Source organism: Acartia tonsa, chromosome 14, assembly GCF_053477335.1.
Source record: "Acartia tonsa isolate MP-2025a chromosome 14, ASM5347733v1, whole genome shotgun sequence".
In the NCBI taxonomy this organism is placed as follows: domain Eukaryota; kingdom Metazoa; phylum Arthropoda; class Copepoda; order Calanoida; family Acartiidae; genus Acartia; species Acartia tonsa.
This window is the reverse complement of record NC_137273.1, coordinates 25,819,482-25,837,120: the sequence shown is the minus strand read 5'-3', so window position 1 is coordinate 25,837,120 and position 17,639 is coordinate 25,819,482. Positions and strand designations below refer to the sequence as shown.

The 17,639-nt window shown below is 31.8% G+C and overlaps 3 protein-coding genes across 11 annotated transcripts in view; 1 reads left to right on the top strand and 2 right to left on the bottom strand.

Annotated features, from left to right (window-relative positions):
* The window catches only part of LOC145305765 (uncharacterized), a 98,871-nt gene that overhangs the window by 12,029 nt on the left and 69,203 nt on the right, over positions 1 to 17,639 (top strand). The gene's annotated exons all lie outside the window — the stretch shown is intronic.
* The window catches only part of mGluR (metabotropic Glutamate Receptor), a 154,126-nt gene that overhangs the window by 71,897 nt on the left and 64,590 nt on the right, over positions 1 to 17,639 (bottom strand). The window contains exons 7-11 of the mRNA XM_080147549.1: positions 11,131 to 11,213; positions 10,090 to 10,159; positions 3,294 to 3,346; positions 2,746 to 2,892; positions 2,186 to 2,292 (exon numbers count right to left, since the gene is read on the bottom strand). Of these exons, the coding sequence (XP_080003675.1) occupies positions 2,186 to 2,292; positions 2,746 to 2,892; positions 3,294 to 3,346; positions 10,090 to 10,159; positions 11,131 to 11,213 (460 nt within the window). The remainder of the gene's footprint in view (positions 1 to 2,185; positions 2,293 to 2,745; positions 2,893 to 3,293; positions 3,347 to 10,089; positions 10,160 to 11,130; positions 11,214 to 17,639) is intronic.
* LOC145305762 (uncharacterized) overlaps positions 1 to 17,639 on the bottom strand; it is a 260,360-nt gene that overhangs the window by 230,343 nt on the left and 12,378 nt on the right. The window contains exon 1 of one of the 4 annotated variants that reach the window (XM_080147545.1): positions 15,724 to 15,739. The exons of 2 other annotated variants lie outside the window; for them this stretch is intronic. The gene's annotated coding sequence lies outside the window, so the exon portion shown is untranslated. Of the gene's footprint in view, positions 1 to 15,719; positions 15,740 to 17,639 lie in introns of those variants that run through there. One more of the 4 variants, XM_080147547.1, reaches the window with a different exon arrangement.

Sequence of the window (17,639 nt, the reverse complement as noted above, 5' to 3'; positions counted from 1 at the left end):
AAAAATATTTCTTGATTCTTATATCGCATAAAATAAATAAGGGTTATTAGAGTTACTCGGGGGTTGAAAATTGACAAGGGGAAAGATTACAACGGTTCATTTATAGTTATGAGTGAAATCACCTTTAAAACAGAAAGCCTTATTTTGCATTAAACCGTTTGGCTCCTACATGTATTCAAGCATGATGAATTATAATAACTAAGAAATTTGGGGATCGGGCTAAGATTCTTATATAATCTAAAATAATTATTTATTTCATAATTATTTGAGTTTTCCTATATTACAGTTGTGGAAATATCAGAGGCATGGTTATTATCCTAAGTAGCCTTATCCCTACGGGTAAAAGAGATGAAAAAATCTTCCAATTTTAAGAGAAATTTGTATTTTCTTTATCTCTGGTTGCAACCAATTATAAACTTTACTGCAATCTGTCAAAAATATATAAATGTATAAACAGTTGGGTGGGATGTTTATAATATTTATACTTTCTTAACAAGTATAACAAGAACGCAAGCAGTCGTAGATTGGTATATTTACAAACAGAATCAACATATGATATTTTTTAAGATAAAGGGTATTTTTCCTCAAAGTGTCATGCGAGTACAGAACCACAGGAATAAGGTATAACCAACAAGCAAAATAATATTATAGGGGCAATTTTACGATGTGTTGCCCCCCAACGACAGCTGAAAAACACGTTGAACTAATTTCGTTATTGGTCTAAGCTGACAGAACCACCACCCCAATTCCAATCCCCTTAATTGTTTTAAAAATAAATTGAAATTTGGGAAGCTAGTTCAATTGGTTGGGTTTATTAATGTTTATTTGTGATACCCTATCCCGAACAAGATATAATATTAGGGAAACTGCTGAATAAGAACTTTCAGACAAAGTTAGTGCAATCAAATTCCAAAAAAAACTAACCAAGCTATTTTGAGTCAATCACGGCCAATCATAGGAATAAGCATAAGATATGAGAGAAATAGTAACCTCAACCTCCTAACTTTTATCTATGTGTATCTGCCATAAATATAAAATATACTTTTTTTTTAAATTAGGCAACTAATTATTTTCCTGGAACTAAATTGGAATTGCTCAGAAAAGAGAAATATATTATCACCCTCCCAACTCTTATCCATAAATCGATAAATTATTTCTTGGATGTTGCAACAGATTTTCATGTATTTTGATAAATTGATGCTCGCAACTGGCTAAAACAAAGTAATCCGCCCATCCCCTCCCCTCCTACTGGATGAATGAATTGATCAAAGAATAAGGTCCAAATGAGCAGGATAAATGATAAATTTTCCCCTGTTAATATATCCACGTATATCCTATATCCATTTATTTATATTTGTATCTGTCAGAAATATATACAACACTAATTTAAGTTGTTGGGATTAGTTAAAATTAAATCCCAAATTGTATAACTTCAGATGATTATGGGTGACTTATCATTTATATTCTATATGACAAAGTACATCAAGAGCTAAATCCTTACAATAAAGTAATAGGATCTCTGTCTGTTTTGTTGTCTGTCTGTATCGAAGGATCCCGCTAACCGCCGGAACGATATGGTTCTCTCTTACAGTGTAGCTTCTCATAGGTCATGGAAAGGTTTAGAGCTATTTTGGTGGAGGGTATAAACAACCGCCCAAGAGAAATAAAAAAAACAAGAAATTTAAATATTCTCGCTTTTGTGTAGAGACTTGAATGCAATATAAACAAACTATTTCTCAAAGTAGATATTTAAATATAAAAAAAAAACATTAACAGAGCCACTAGAGGCCTCTAGGGGCGTAGCCACTAGTATAAAATAAAAGCTTTATTTTAAATAACTTGGATAGTTAATTTTAATCTTTAAATACGTGAGAATATAAAAAGTAGTAGGCAATTTTATATAGTTAAAGTAAAGATAGATTATTCTTTTTGTAGGTATTGTAAATAAATCACTTATCTATGGCTACATTGACTAGTCCATTAAAATTTAAGCATATTTAAAATACTCTAATCCCGCATATAAACCCCAGTAATCGTGCTGAAGGGGGATGTAAGTTGTTTGTAAACACCCCATTAAAACTTGAATTAGGCAGATTTGTCTTCCCTTTTTTAAGCTCCTCAAAAAGTACATTACTTGAAAAAACCCTACCCACGCCTTTCTCTGTATCCCTGCCACAAATCGTACCTGGCATCATCAGCTCTGGTGAACAGGACAACAGCTCTGGCACTTTTCTTCACCAGCAGGCTCAGGATTATGTCCTGGAACTTTATCTGATCAGCCGATGATGGAACCTAGAAGATATATAAATGATGTGTTTTTTTAATGTTCTTCGCTAATTTGTAATAAAACAAGAATGACAACATCCAAGAAAGCGAAGATCTGAAATGAAATCAGACGGTTGAAAATACTTGCAGATTGTCAAAACTTAATTAACTTAATATTAAGTATAAGCAAAATCGTACATAAATAAACTTATTGCAAAATTGCGTAAATACATACTTACATTTTAATACTTGATTATAGAGATACCTCGCTTGAAATATTATACCTTTTTGCTCTAGGTGTCATTGTTCAAAATCAAAAAAAAGTTTTAGGATAATTATATTAAACAAAAAAATTGTTGCTAAAAATGTGAGCATGTTTTAAATGGACGTCGGACTTTCTGATAACAGTTATTAAGCTGCTACGCTTTCTAAATCGTACCAAACTGTTACAGGAATCATCATGCAAACTTTTAAACTAACCTTTTCATGAACAGCAATACAAATATTTCTTTTAGCCGCTTCTTGTTGAAACACCTCTATACCACTCTCCCCATAGCTACCCTCGCTAGCTATTGTAGATACATATGTCCAGTTAAATAGGGCTACTATATCCACCAATGCAAGTGCCTAAATAAAACAAGGATGGCAACAATTTAAGATAGCAAAGCACTATAAAATAGATTAATTTATTTTATGTATTTATTAGAAAATCAAAACACCTGTCAGATTTATTTATTTGCAAATATTTTAATATTTATATTCTGTAGCATTATTGATAGAGCGACAGATTACATACTGGATGCTCATTGGTATGGGATAAAAATATGATGGACTGACAAACAGACAAAGTGGATTATGATTATTAAATTGAGATTAATTAGTTTTTTTAACTAGCTATCGCAAAACTTTTCAACTATAATTTTCAAACAACATCATCATTGGGGATTTACATTTATTTATTAAATATACTTTTTTTAAACCAAAAAGACAGTTTTATGTAATAATTGATGTTATTAAAATGGTGATACCTGGAACGTATCTGGAGGTACTGTTCTGGCAAACAGCTCAAATCTTGACTTATCTGAAAATAAAAACAAGTGATAGTTATGGTCCTACGACAAACGTAGGAGTAATCAAACGTTGGAGTGGACACTTAACCTAACCTAACCTATTTTAGACCATCTTATTGGTTTTTTTAAATGCCTAACCCCTTGCGGGGGGCTTATTTGTTCATTCATATCTTAACCTAACCTAATCTGTATAGAAATACTTAATAAAATTAATATTTTAACACTCCTGCATTTGTCCACTCTGACGTTTGGGACTCCTGCGTTTGTCCTGGAACCATAGTTATATGACAAAGGAATTGTTTGAAACATATATGGAATGTTTTTAAATATACTAAAGAAATAGTTCCAATTATAGGGATATGGAAAGTTAAATTGAGGGGAGTGCATAACAATTTAACGCAATTAAATTTAGGACATTAGACAATAGACATGTTATCAAATAGTAAAATCTTTTCTCGTATTCATTCGAATCCGGTGGATAAGAAACGGTTCTCATCCATACGAAAAAACTATGTCTAGCATCGTATTATATCCAGTTTTCTACGAATATAGAAATGTACAATCATAAGATTAAAACTAGTTTTTTTAGCCGGTGCCTTCGGCACCACGGGGCTAAAAAAACTAGTTTTAATCTTTTAATTGTACTTTCTATATCCGCGGAAAGCCGTTTACAATACGATACGAGAAATAACTATTCTCGTATTCATTCGAATCCGGTGGGTAGGAACCGGTTCTCATTCATACGAAAAAACTACGTCTAGCATCGTATTATATCCAGCTTTCTACGAATATAAAAATGTACAATCATAAGTTTAAAACAAGTTTTTTAGCCGGTGCCTTCGGCACCTCGGGGCTAAAAAAAAACTAGTTTTAATCTCATAATTGTACATTATATATCCGCGGAAAGCCGTTTATAATACGATGCGAGAAATAACTATACTTTACTTATTATTTCATGCCACTTGTATGATGAAAAAAGCTCCCCTTAGTTGTTCTATGCTGTTATAATTGACGTTTCATTATCATGCCTCGTTCATGAGATGTAACTAATTAGTTAATGTGTGCTTTGCAATGTACTTAGGGATGTTGTCATCCTTGTCAAACATACAACTTTCTAATAAATAAAAGAATACCACTGTTTTTACATTATTCATTTATTGTGTTTCTTTATTAATGCAATAGAAACATATAGTAAACATTTACATATCATTAGTATAATCCTATTATAAACAGTAATATAGATAAGTTTTATATACACCAAAGTAACAGGATGTGTATCTGTATGTTTTCCATGTAATATATCATAAACAGCTCGGTCCGAATAACTTATTTGGGTAGAATCATGATAATTTGGGCTAGATTGGAAAAAAGAACCCTTCCCTCCCCAAAATCAAATAGTTTTTTTCCTGATTAGACATCCCGACGCTGATTAAAAAGATTAGCGTAATACAACTAATTTATAATTAATCCTTTATTAGTTTTTCCTTTTCTTCATCATCGTGGGAAAGAAAGGACTTAATTTTGTACTGTTTTGGTAAAGTCAAAGAATAGAAAAAAATCTCAAATATCATCTTTTTTATACATTTTAGTACATGAACCTTTTTTTAACATTTGTAAAACTCCCGAGAAATCCGAATGTAAAGAATATGTACCGTACAAAATCTGACGCTGAAAATCTATCATCTATGTATTAATTTAAATGTTTGTCAAAACTGGATTGGACATTTTAAGATGTTTGTGTCTGTTCGAGTCTCGTCCTCAAACAACGACACATTTTAAGATGTTTCTTTGGCTGCTATGTAAGGCGCATGTCAAATAATAGTATAGTTAGGATGGTATGCTTTGGCCATTATACGGGCTCAACTCAAAACATAGTATTTTTTAGATTTACATGCCCTCCATACTTAATCTATTGTTTTTTTTCTTTTTCTTTTTTATCATTTTTATCTTCTTACTGATTTTCAATTTAATTTGTTGTTTTCTCTTAGCTAATTATCCATGGCCATACTTATTCTCTCTGATGCCGATGTCACATAAAAATATAATTTACTAAATGTAAAACCAAGAACAACAACGTACTTAAAGATAACAATGGTACGATAAATAATTTACATAAAGATAACCTGTCAAAATGCAATTTTAATGCTTAATAAGGTTTTTTCGACAGGATACATAAACTTAATATTTTTAGAACGGCCAATGAGTAGTGCAACAAACACAATTATAATATTTTTAAGAAAAAAAAATTAATGAAATTGCTTCGCATGCACAACAGAGAAATAAAAGTTATAAAGATGCTACACATCTAAAAGTGATAAAACATTGCATTGTAAACATTTTGTTACACCTGTCCCACACAACAAAAACGAAGGATATTGTCTGGTATTATTACAAAACAACATATTTTTTTTCAACAAAAATTAACGTCGGTCCGTTTGTAATATATAGGCCTCTTCGTTAAATTGGGCTAGTTAAAAAAAGTTCTAATTTCACATTTTGCATGGTGATTCATAAAACAGTACAATTTAGAAAGCAAAGCAACTCATTACCAGAAAGTCCGATGAAACCATGATAATTTTCGGCTTTTATGTATATAGCAACTCTATCAAATTTACTCAATTTTTAGAACGTTGATTCAAAGGGCGATAAGGCACAAACTTAAGTCTTAAAAATGTAATGTAAATATCAAGCACTTATTTAATAAATATGGATTTTCATGGATTATTTGTTTGGCTGTCATGGACTTAATTGTTTTTGTTTGTATGTGTAAAAAATAAATGTGTCATATTTATTGATTGATCACTATTGATATTATCTTATAGAAATATTATTATTTTTGGAGCAAAGTTACTCTATACTTAGTATTCCTTGTCGGTAGGGTTTGTTACCTATCTGTTTTCTATTGATGACTTTTTATGCATATGGGGTTTGAATTCCCCCTTTATCTTACCCTTGCATTTTGTTTCAGGTAAGGGAGGTGACATTTGCCTATAAATAATTAATACACTGGCACCCAAAGTTTTTTTAGAATTTAATTGGTTGGTTCCAAACTATTAGTGTTCATACTTTTCAATCAATGATTCTAACCTACAGAAAGGTGTAAGCTTTATCATTATTTCAGATTTGTAATGTGTAATATTATCTCGGGTTTTATTTGCTTGGTAGGACTAAATGATGAAACTTAACATATTAAGAATTATAACACCTTCAAAAATGTGCAATAGATGCCAATGGACGAGAAAACTAAAATCTCCACAAAATACGTATACTATTTATCCTATTATATAAAGTAGTAAGCGTTTTTTTGTCTGTCTCGAAGGATCTTGCTAACCGCTGAACAGATATTGTTCTCCTTTAGAGTGAAGTCCTGGAAAGATTTAAACTATTTTTGGGGAGGGTGTCTTCACCCTCCTCCCCCCCCAATTTTTTTTATTCTTTTGAAATATTGGATGAGGTCGACTTTTCTCCCTCCTAACTTAAGTGCCCCTAGAGGCTTCTAGGGGGCGTAGCCGCTAGTTAATATTATAAAGGACGTCCTAGATTTTATTTAATTAAGGAGGAGAGTAAATCAAGGGATTTCAAAGGTTCGGGAGGGGGGGTTAATACATCCCCCCCCCCCTGGACGTTATTAATCTTACAATTGAATAGAATATTTAAAGTAGATTGATATTAATTATTTATTGATAATCTGTTAGTGTGTCTCTCAGACTAATAAACAGTTTCTACATTAATTTAATATGCAATAAGCACATTTATTAAATTGTTTAAGTTTGCAACAAGCCTTTTTAAATCTTGTATATATGTTCATATTACAAATATTGTATAAGTAGTCTTATATGATGTCCTTTACGCTTTCTAAATTATACCTAACTACAGACGTAAAGACAGACCGAAAGTATAAAAAATCTTCGCTTAATAAAACACACAGAGAATCTGCAAATAGCTATGCCTTTTCAGAGGCTTTAAGTAACACACATTTTAAAAGAAAGTACGGTTTTGTCCAGCATACAATGCAGATTAGATACTATTAGAATTAAACTTAATTGCTTAATCCTAAAGGACACTCTACTTTGAGTTTCAGTATTTCTTCAAAACTTATGCTTGAAGAAATATATTCAGTCCTAATAGTAGTATCATATGAGAACTATGTTTACATGTAGGGTCTTAAAAAACTTAAATTTCATATGCAAAATTAAGTATTTGTTCTTTATCTTTTTTTTTCAACAAAGCCAAAGGCATTGCAGTAATGTTTCATTAAAACAAGACTGAATCAAAACCATTTGTAGGGGATATTTGTCAAATGTTGTAGGCTTCAATAAGTAATCCTAGAATACCTCTTGAGGATGGGATTCACTATTTAGTCTTATTATGGCGTATCTCTCTTCAATCTTACCCCCTAAACAGTGCATAATTGGGCGGGAAAACTTTCTGAAACAGTAGATGTTAATAAGTTGCTCCTGTTTAAGGACAACTCTTTTAATGTCACCTATTTGACGTGGTAGCAGTAAATCATTCAATCGTCTTTAGTGTTTAGGCAATTTTGGGCATATATAGGCTTCAGTAAAATATAAAAGTTTAATGATGCCTGCTTATATTTTCTAACAAAGGATATTACTTTTAAATTTAATCAGATAACGGATCAAAGAGAGTTAAGCATTTAATGAAGATAAAAGAAGCAAGGAATAATATGACCATTGGAAGGAAAACAGTGGGGTTTTTTCGATTTTAGTTTTAAAGGGATAAGACAATTGACTATATCTAATGTAAATCCCAAATTATGATAAACAAAATTACTCCTTCTATGAATTAAAGATATTGGCTGAAAAGTTTGACAATGCAAGTATGATTTAATAAAAGTACCCGAAGTTTTTAAGCACATAAATGAGAGATAAAACTTTGGGTACCTTATAATTTTGCAGTTCAACGCCCCCTCCCCCCCATCTGATTAAAGAAATAAACCTTCCATAAGAGAAGTTATTATAGAGTAGCTTTATTCCTAATACAATTCAACTTCATAATTATAATTTTCCATACATTTGGTAATGAGTTTATTCCTTTTGACTCATTAAGAACAATTAATAGAAATTTTTAAAAGTATGAAATTTCTGAATTATTTGATATTTTCATATATGTGGATTTTTTACCCTTTCGTTAGACTGCAATTAGTGATTGAAATGTTTAGACACAAAAGATACAAGTTTCGGATTTTGAAATATGAGGGTTTCATAGATTACAGAAATATCAATCTGTTAAATGAAATGTTTTAAGAAGAAAAAATTGTTAGAAATAAACTAAGTAATTCAGTTGTCTGCTTGTGTTTGTTTTAAGTATTTTCATTGGGTTGGTCTGCTGGCAGCAGAACAAAATCGGCGGCATTATATGCACTAGTCCCCAAAGTCTTTAAAATTAGCTAAAGTAAGAAAAGTTCCAGTACCTAAAGTCCATGACTGCCAAAAGTTTTTTAGATACATTGTCCCATCTCTATATCCCATATTTTTGCTACTTTCAATGAACCTATGTACTTAAGGGGGTATTTTATAGCGGTAATTATATTTCCACACTGTGCAATAAAAACCAGACAGCGAGAGTGTTCTAACATTTAAGCTTATTGCTTAATATATATGTGAAACAAAGATTTCAAAATCTATAAAAGTGTACCTTATAAACAGACTAAAATCAAAAAGCTACTTTTCTATCGATCTAGTCAATATAATATAGAACAGTTATATTTTGATGGATCTTAAGGGATAAGACAATATACGAAAAATGTATGTAATACAAAATACACCTTCTGTAGGTCAAAATTTTGATTGGTTCATTAAGTTGAGTGTCCAAACGTTTCAACTACTTATCCTTATAATAAAGTAACAGGATGTTTGTCTGTTTGTCTGTACCGAAGGATCTCGCCAACCGCTTAACTTATCAGGTTCTCCTTAACAGGGTAGCTCCTCATAGGTCCCGGGAAGGTTTATAACTATTTTGGGGGAGGATACCACCACCCTGTTAAGAGAAGTCACAAAAAATCGAGAAAAAAATAGTTACGTTTCTCGATTTACGAAGAGATTTCAACGCAACAAAGACAGATTTTAAATATAAAAAATGTAAAGTTCCACTAGAGGCCTCAAGTTGTAATATATGTACAGAAGTAGTAATTGTGTACATCATTATTTGAGATGTACATCAATCTATCAGCCATAGTCTTATCCTTTTAGATCTCTAATTCTTGCTAATTCAATTATTTGCTACTAAGTGTTGACACCACTCACAAAACCAGCCTTGTCTCTTAATTAAATAAAAAGGCATTTCCAAAATAAGTTGCTCTTATATCTAATTTTCTTTTGGAAAATGGCTGCTCCCTATCCTCCAGGAGGCAGTAGGAAATTTTTATATTTCTTTTACTTCTTATATTTTTTGAAGTAGACATTAATGGCACATTTTTGTATGCCAAGGAACTCCCCCTTTATTCACTGATTCAGTTCTCATTTTCTTGTGGTATGTTCAAGACTTAAATCCAACACGGTAAACAGGCACAATGCTATTTAATTTAATGTTGTTTAATGGTATCACATTTTAAGAACATTATTACTGCAAATCGTTACAAGAGTAAAAACTTTGGCTCCACTCTCACTAATAAACAAAAATCCCCTTTTTTAATTACCAATGTAAAATACTTGTGTATGTGATAGTATGCGTTATTGAAGGCACACTTGAAGATGTGTTATAATAATCAAGGAAGCTTTATATTGTTATTTACCTGACAGTGCTTTTGCTGTAGAGGCGGGGGATATCTGGGGTATTCTGAACAGACGCAGCAGATTTGCAACCTAAATACATATTGTTGATTTATATTTGACTGTGTCTGTCTGTTTGCCCTTCCTTCTGTAATGCTGCTCTTTATTTAGTTCTCTTTCCTTCTAAATTATTTACTACTACTATGCAGCATAATTAGGATTTTAAGACGAGAATCGTGCAATGAAAGAGTTAGTTGCCTGAAGGATATAGGATGTTAATAGGAAAGAGTAAAATAATGTCTATATGTCTGTTGGTAGCCTAAGATCTCGCTAACCGCTGGAACGATTTGGTTCTCCTTTACAATGAAGCTTCTTATAGGTTTATAACTATTTTGGGGGGTGGTTACCTCCACCATTACAAAAGAAATAACCCCTTACCAAAAACATGTATTCTTGCTAATTGTAAATAAAAACTAAAATGGAAAACGGAGGGTCGACTTTTTACCCCCATCCCCCCTTTCCTCGAAGGTCTCTAAAGGCCTCAATTGGCGTATCCTCTAGTATCGATTATTTGTTTACCTGTAGGAAAACTGATGAATAGGAACCGCCTATAACTCCAAGGACATATTTTACCTGTAGGTAAACTGATAAATAAGAACCGCCTATAACTCCAAGAAAATATTTTACCTGTAGGTAAACTGATGAATAAGAACCGCCTATAACTCCAAGGACATATTTTACCTGTAGAGAAACTGATGAATAAGAACCGCCTATAACTCCACGGAAATATTTACCTGTAGAGAAACTGATAAATAAGAACCGCCTATAACTCCAAGGACATATTTTACCTGTAGAGAAACTGATGAATAAGAACCGCCTATAACTCCAAGGACATATTTTACCTGTAGAGAAACTGATGAATAAGAACCGCCTATAACTCCAAGGACATATTTTTACCTGTAGGGAAATTGATGAATAAGAACCGCTTATAACTCCAAGGACATGTTTACCTGTAGAGAAACTGATAAATAAGAACCGCCTATAACTCCAAGGAAATATTTTACCTGTAGAGAAACTGATGAATAAGAACCGCCTATAACTCCAAGGACAGGACCAAGTGCCGGAAATTTGTGCTTCGGCTTTTCACCTGAAATTAAGTTTTCAATATGAATCAGAAAATACATAAAGGTTTTTCGTCCTCTCGGTACTAACAAAACTAGATTTGATGTTTATTTTACTATCCGCGGAAAGCTGTCTATAATACGATGCGAGAAATAACTATTTTCAAATACAAAACGGAAAGACAAGAAAGGTATTTTGAACCTATAAGCCGGTAAAGGAAAAAAGAAAGAAAAAGGTTAATAAAAATGTATTATATTGTCCATAATAACAGTGTAGCTTGTAGGATGATAAGCTAATCGTGGATCCAATTGTGTACAGCACATATTTTGTACAATATGTTGTTCTCGAGAGTTACTCATATATACAAAAGAGAATGGTTTTAAAACCTAAATCAATTCGATTTTAAAAATAATATTTTAGTAGCTATTCGTCTTTTTAAGCCTGCTGTAGAAACATATTTATGAAAATGTAAAAAAAAATATTTAATCAGCCTATTTATTATTATATAAGTTGGACTTTCCTATGCTTTACTGAATATAATATAATTTTATTAGTTTATTTCATGCTCATATGTCATAGTCACTGTCATGTTAATATGTCTACGTTAGAGTGTCTCAAATATATTCACTTTTTGGATAGTTGTTGTTAACTGCACTCCCACCAACTTTAATATAATTACACCCCTCCTTTAGAATTTAAAATCCATTTTTAAAAGCGAAGCTTTTCTATAATTAGGGTCGGTCCGTCCGTACGTCCGTCCGTCCGTCCGTCCGTACGTCCGTCCGTCCGTCCGTCCGTACGTCCGTCCGTAACGGATAGCTTTTTTCGTTAATTTAGACATGTTAGAATTGTCCTATCGATTTCAAATTTTGCATGGTGATTCCTTTAGTAGTTAGGTACGATTTAGAAAGCGTAGCAACTCTATAATCATTACCAAAATGTCCGTACGTCCATTTTAAACATGTTGATTTTTCAAAAAATTTTAATTAGTTTTTTTCGTTAATTTAGGCATGTTAGAATTGTCCTATCGATTTCAAATTTTGCATGGTGATTCCTTTAGTAGTAAGGTACGATTTAGAAAGCGTAGCAACTCTATAATCATTACCAAAATGTCCGTACGTCCATTTTAAATATGTTGATTTTTTTACTTTTTAAAATAGTTTTTTTCGTTAATTTAGGCATGTTAGAATTGTCCTATCGATTTCAAATTTTGCATGGTGATTCCTTTAGTAGTTAGGTACGAGTTAGAAAGCGTAGCAACTCTATAATCATTACCAGAATGTCCGTACGTCCATTTTAAACATGTTGATTTTTTTTTACATTTTTAACAACAAATTTGTATGTGACCTAATTATCCGATTGGTCTGATTTTTGGTATACTGATTCCTGAGACAACAAAATACAATATTATAAGCGAGGCAACTCTATAATCGAGTCCTAAAAATGTAAGTATGTCCATAATCATTATCCTGTAGCAAGCAGTTTTTCAACAAATTTACTTACAATTTTGCTTTGACTCTTAAACATTCGCATTCTGATTATTCAGTTCTGACATTATACAAGTGTTAATTTCTGTTTGTCCTACCGTTTCAGAGCTTCGCTTTTATGGATGTTGTCATCCTTGTTTAAATTGGATTTTGCCATAAATAGTTTGTGGGTATCATCAAGGTATCCAGCAATGCAATGGCTGATACATCCCCAATCATGATGAACAGAATTACTCCATTTGTAGATTGAAATTATTAGTTGAAAGTTTGGAAACAACCAATCAAAATTGAATAAAAGTACCCAAAGTTTTATAAATATTGGGTACTAAAACTTCAAATATTTTTATTAATATTTGAACTTTGCATAAATGTACACAACACAATTCAGAGACACTCTAGTGTACATGTAATACACTTTTTTATATTATCTTTTCATACAAATAAAAAAGTTTTTCCCCCGACATTTCTAATGAAAATAAGATCTAATTAAAGAATTAATAAGCTAAGTAAGTCTGAACAAGTCTGATGGTAGGTAAGATTACTGATGTAAAAGGAAAATAATCATTGAAATTTTTCTGAGGCCTGAAGGGGGGAAGGGTGTTGATTTCGACAATCCAATTTTTATTTTAAATTTTAAAAAAAGTAAAAATAATTTTTGTTGGGGGGGGGGGTGACCTCAACTTTCCCCCTTTTTAATTTTAGCTATTAAAAAAAGAAAAAGTGGGGGGGGATGCTTTTCTATGGGTGATTCTTATGAGAAGCTACTCTTTAAAGCAGAACCATATTGGTTTGGCAGTTAGCGAGATCCTTTGATACAGACACACAATCAAATATCCTTTTACTTTATTATAAGGATTTTAAAGTAGATGTAATGTTGAAAATTTGAAGTTGCCATATGCATCTTAGAAGCCCGCGGCATTAGCGCATTGGTAACTTGTTGGTCCACAAACAGGCGCAATTAATTACTATAAATATTTAGGACTATTAGAAAAAGGTCGTTCAATCAATATGTTGGTTGGGTTAACCAATACCCATCGGGAGAATTGATGCTTTTCACAGCAGTTTTAGAATGAGTAGCATGTTTCAAGGTGCGTTGAGAGGGCTAGAACACAAATCAAAACCCAGAGTGGCATTATAGGATATTGTAGAGAAGCTGCACTATATGAAATAGGAAATATCGAGTCAGCATTAGCTTAGTTCAGCGGTGTCCCTTCAATTCCACCCAGTGTCACAACAGCATACATTGTGTTTTATATTAGCAGAAATACACAATAGCAAATTGAGTGATGTTTTTTTATGGCGCTAGTGATGTAGAGAGGAAGTTTGTGCTGTTGTAATAATATGCTGTTACTCTAGACATGATAATATGATAAATATGTGGAAGTGCATGCACACCTGGTTCAGCTTATGCTGCAGAATTAACAGAACAACAGTAGGATAAAGGGATAGGTAAATGTTGAAAAAAAAGAAATAAGTATTGTATACGTCTCAGAATCGTTTTTATTTTCGCTAGATTTAAACAAGTTAAGAAATGTGAAGACCATAGTTGTGTGAATATTCCTTCTAGAATGAATGAATGAATGTAGCGCTTTGACAGAACCTTCTCCCCCCTTCCTTCGTACTTAAAGTGCTGCTGAAGCACTCCTTTGCAGGTATAAGGTATAACCAACAAGTGAAATAAATATAAAATAATATTTGGGGGACAAATGGAGAGGTCGTCAATTTTACGATGTGTTGCACCCCAACGACAGCTGAAAAACGCGTATATATTTCATAATTTTTTTCCGAATTAATTTCGTTATTGATATAAGCTGACTTCTTTGCCCTTACTTACTAACACTGATCTAATTAAGTTCTCTATTTTAGAGAAACTTCCCATAGATCCATCTTCAAATTCTTTTTAAGTTACATTTCTGCTTCTTTCTCCCCCTTAGAATAATACAGAGCCCCTAGATGCAAGAGACGAGGCAAATTATTTTTTTTCAGATTTCAAAATAAATTAACCGTATGTAGATTTTGAGGATTTTTCTTATTCCTTTTTCTGTACAGAAAAAGAACAGAACCTAATATGTACAAATGTATAGTACCAAATTATAATAGACAAACCTAAGAAAACTAGACCTTTCCTATACTTTTTAAAACCTCAAACCTCTACATGGATCGCTCTTACTCATGCATTCGGACATTATTTCTTATTTTACTCAACCATATATGAAAAAACTATGCATCTAAATTAATAGGTACGATGCAAGTCTACTTAAACTCTAATATCTGAACATATTTTCATTAATTACTACATAGTCTAATTTATCTCTAATATCTGAACATATTTGTATTCATTACTACATAGTCTAATTTATCTCTGATATCTGAACATATTTGTATTTATAACTACATAGTCTAATTTATCTCTAATATCTGAACATATTTGTATTCATTACTACATAGTCTAATTTATCTCTAATATCTGAACATATTTGCATTCATTACTACATAGTCTAATTTATCTCTAATATCTGAACATATTTGCATTCATTACTACATAGTCTAATTTATCTCTAATATCTGAACATATTTGCATTCATTGCTACATAGTCTAATTTATCTCTAATATCTGAACATATTTGTATTCATTACTACATAGTCTAATTTATCTCTGATATCTGAACATATTTGTATTTATAACTACATAGTCTAATTTATCTCTAATATCTGAACATATTTGTATTCATTACTACATAGTCTAATTTATCTCTAATATCTGAACATATTTGCATTCATTACTACATAGTCTAATTTATCTCTAATATCTGAACATATTTGCATTCATTACTACATAGTCTAATTTATCTCTAATATCTGAACATATTTGCATTCATTGCTACATAGTGTCTTTTAATGCATAGGAATTAATTTTCTGGAAACCCTCTCAACACATTTTTTTTCTCTTTTTTCCAGCTTTTTATTAGCTGCTATGTGTCACCAAAAATAGGAATACATTTTCTAAAAAAAAATATCTTTTTTATTAGAGTAATAAAAAAAAGATATTACAATTTCTCTTTTAATAAAATAATACTAGTTTACTGTATAATAAATGTAAAAAAAATTTGTTCGTTGAAGGATAAATAGTTTTTATTCAGTTATTATATTTCTACATAAGATATTTTTAATCTTTTATTTAGGAATCGATATATAATTACTCGGATGTTGCACCAGATTTTCATGTTCTCTAATAAAGTGATACTCTAAGCTGGTCAAATAAAGAATCCGTTCCTTTTACCCCCTTTCCTCCCCTCCTACTGGATGAACGAACTGGCCAATAAAAGAGGTTCATTAACAACCTCAATTGACGACAAACTTTTCCATTGTCAATATAATGTATATTATATATCCATTACCCCGTCCCGGATTTGAAAAATTTTGTTAAAATTTTTGCCCCCAGCCAAAATATGGTTGATTTATGCATAAAAATGAACCATGCAAAATAATTTTTTTGTAATGCAAAAATTGCGATGGTACAAGCACTGCAAAGTTTTTAAAATCTGCAAAAAACCCTGTTTTTATGGCTTTTTTGGGGCTTTTGTACCATCCCAATTTTAAAGATTTTTACAAAATTTCAATTCAAGTGTGTTGATATATACCTGAAATTTACCAAAAAAAATGGGGGCAGTCTCAATTATAACTTATGAAGGTGTAGCAAGTAATCTTCCAAATACAAAATTGTCAAATTGCAAACATATATAATAGGTTGGGCCGGATACTTTTTTGGACGGATACTGGATATCTGGCTGATTTATAATGCTGGATATCCGGCAAATATATGTTATTTGGCCGGATATCCAGTTATTCGACAGGATATCCGGTTATTTGGCCGGATATCCGGTTATTCGGTCAGATATCCGGTTATTCGGCCGATGTTCTTTTATGCTGGTAATTTGCCACATAATGATTATCTGTCATTAGAAATCAACCGGATATCTGGTATCCAGCCAAAAAAGTATCGGATCAGCCCTATTATATATATATGCAATTGTTTCTTCTTTACAGTAAAGTTTCTGATAGATCCAGGGAATGTTTCAGTTATTACCACTAAAATAAAATTAGAGGATCGACTCTTCTCTCAGGTGCCCAAGAGTCCTTTAGGAGCGTTACCGCTAGAAAGTACTATGGAAAAGCTTTTTCTTTTTATGTGTCATTATTCATTGTTTATCTTTGTTAATTTTGTATTGACTTAGTGGAAAAAGATGTCTTAGCTTATAAAATATGTTCGGTGCTTTCCCTCAAAGTGTCTTTTGATCACTGACAACCCCTCCCTCCTTATATTAACTTGCAAGGGTCCCTGGTACCCAATATAAACTATCCTAACCTGATCTTATATATTTAAGATACAAACTAGAAAGTGTCCCTTCCTTTTTTCAAGGTCAGGAGATGGGGGGGGGGGGGGTATGTGCTCGACTTGGCACTTGGGAAACTGGCAATAATTTGCATTAAACTTACGTCTTCAATATATCAAAAACTAAAGCTATAAAGCAAAAGTATCGATTGCAGAGTTGCTAAACTTTCTAAACCCTTATTGTTACAGTAATCATCAACCAAAGTTTTCAATCAAAAAAATTCAACTTGCTTAGATTAAATAAAAGAGCTAACCTTTACGGAGTTCGTTCAAACTCATTATAGAAAAGATTTGCATTTAATAAGTATCAGAAATAGATGGGACAAAATAGGCCATTTAATACACTAGTCCCAAAAGTTTGAAAATAACCTTTTCTTATTGGTTGACTTAATAACTTTGAGGACTTTTAATAAATTTTGATGGATTGGTTTATTAATTTGAGTGTTCAATCGTTTCTACCACTAATTTTAATCTACAGAAGGGTTAATTTTGTGTATTATTAATGGGGATGTACATCAATTCATTAGTCTTATCCCTTAGATCCTTTAATAACATGTTATTTCTTGTTATG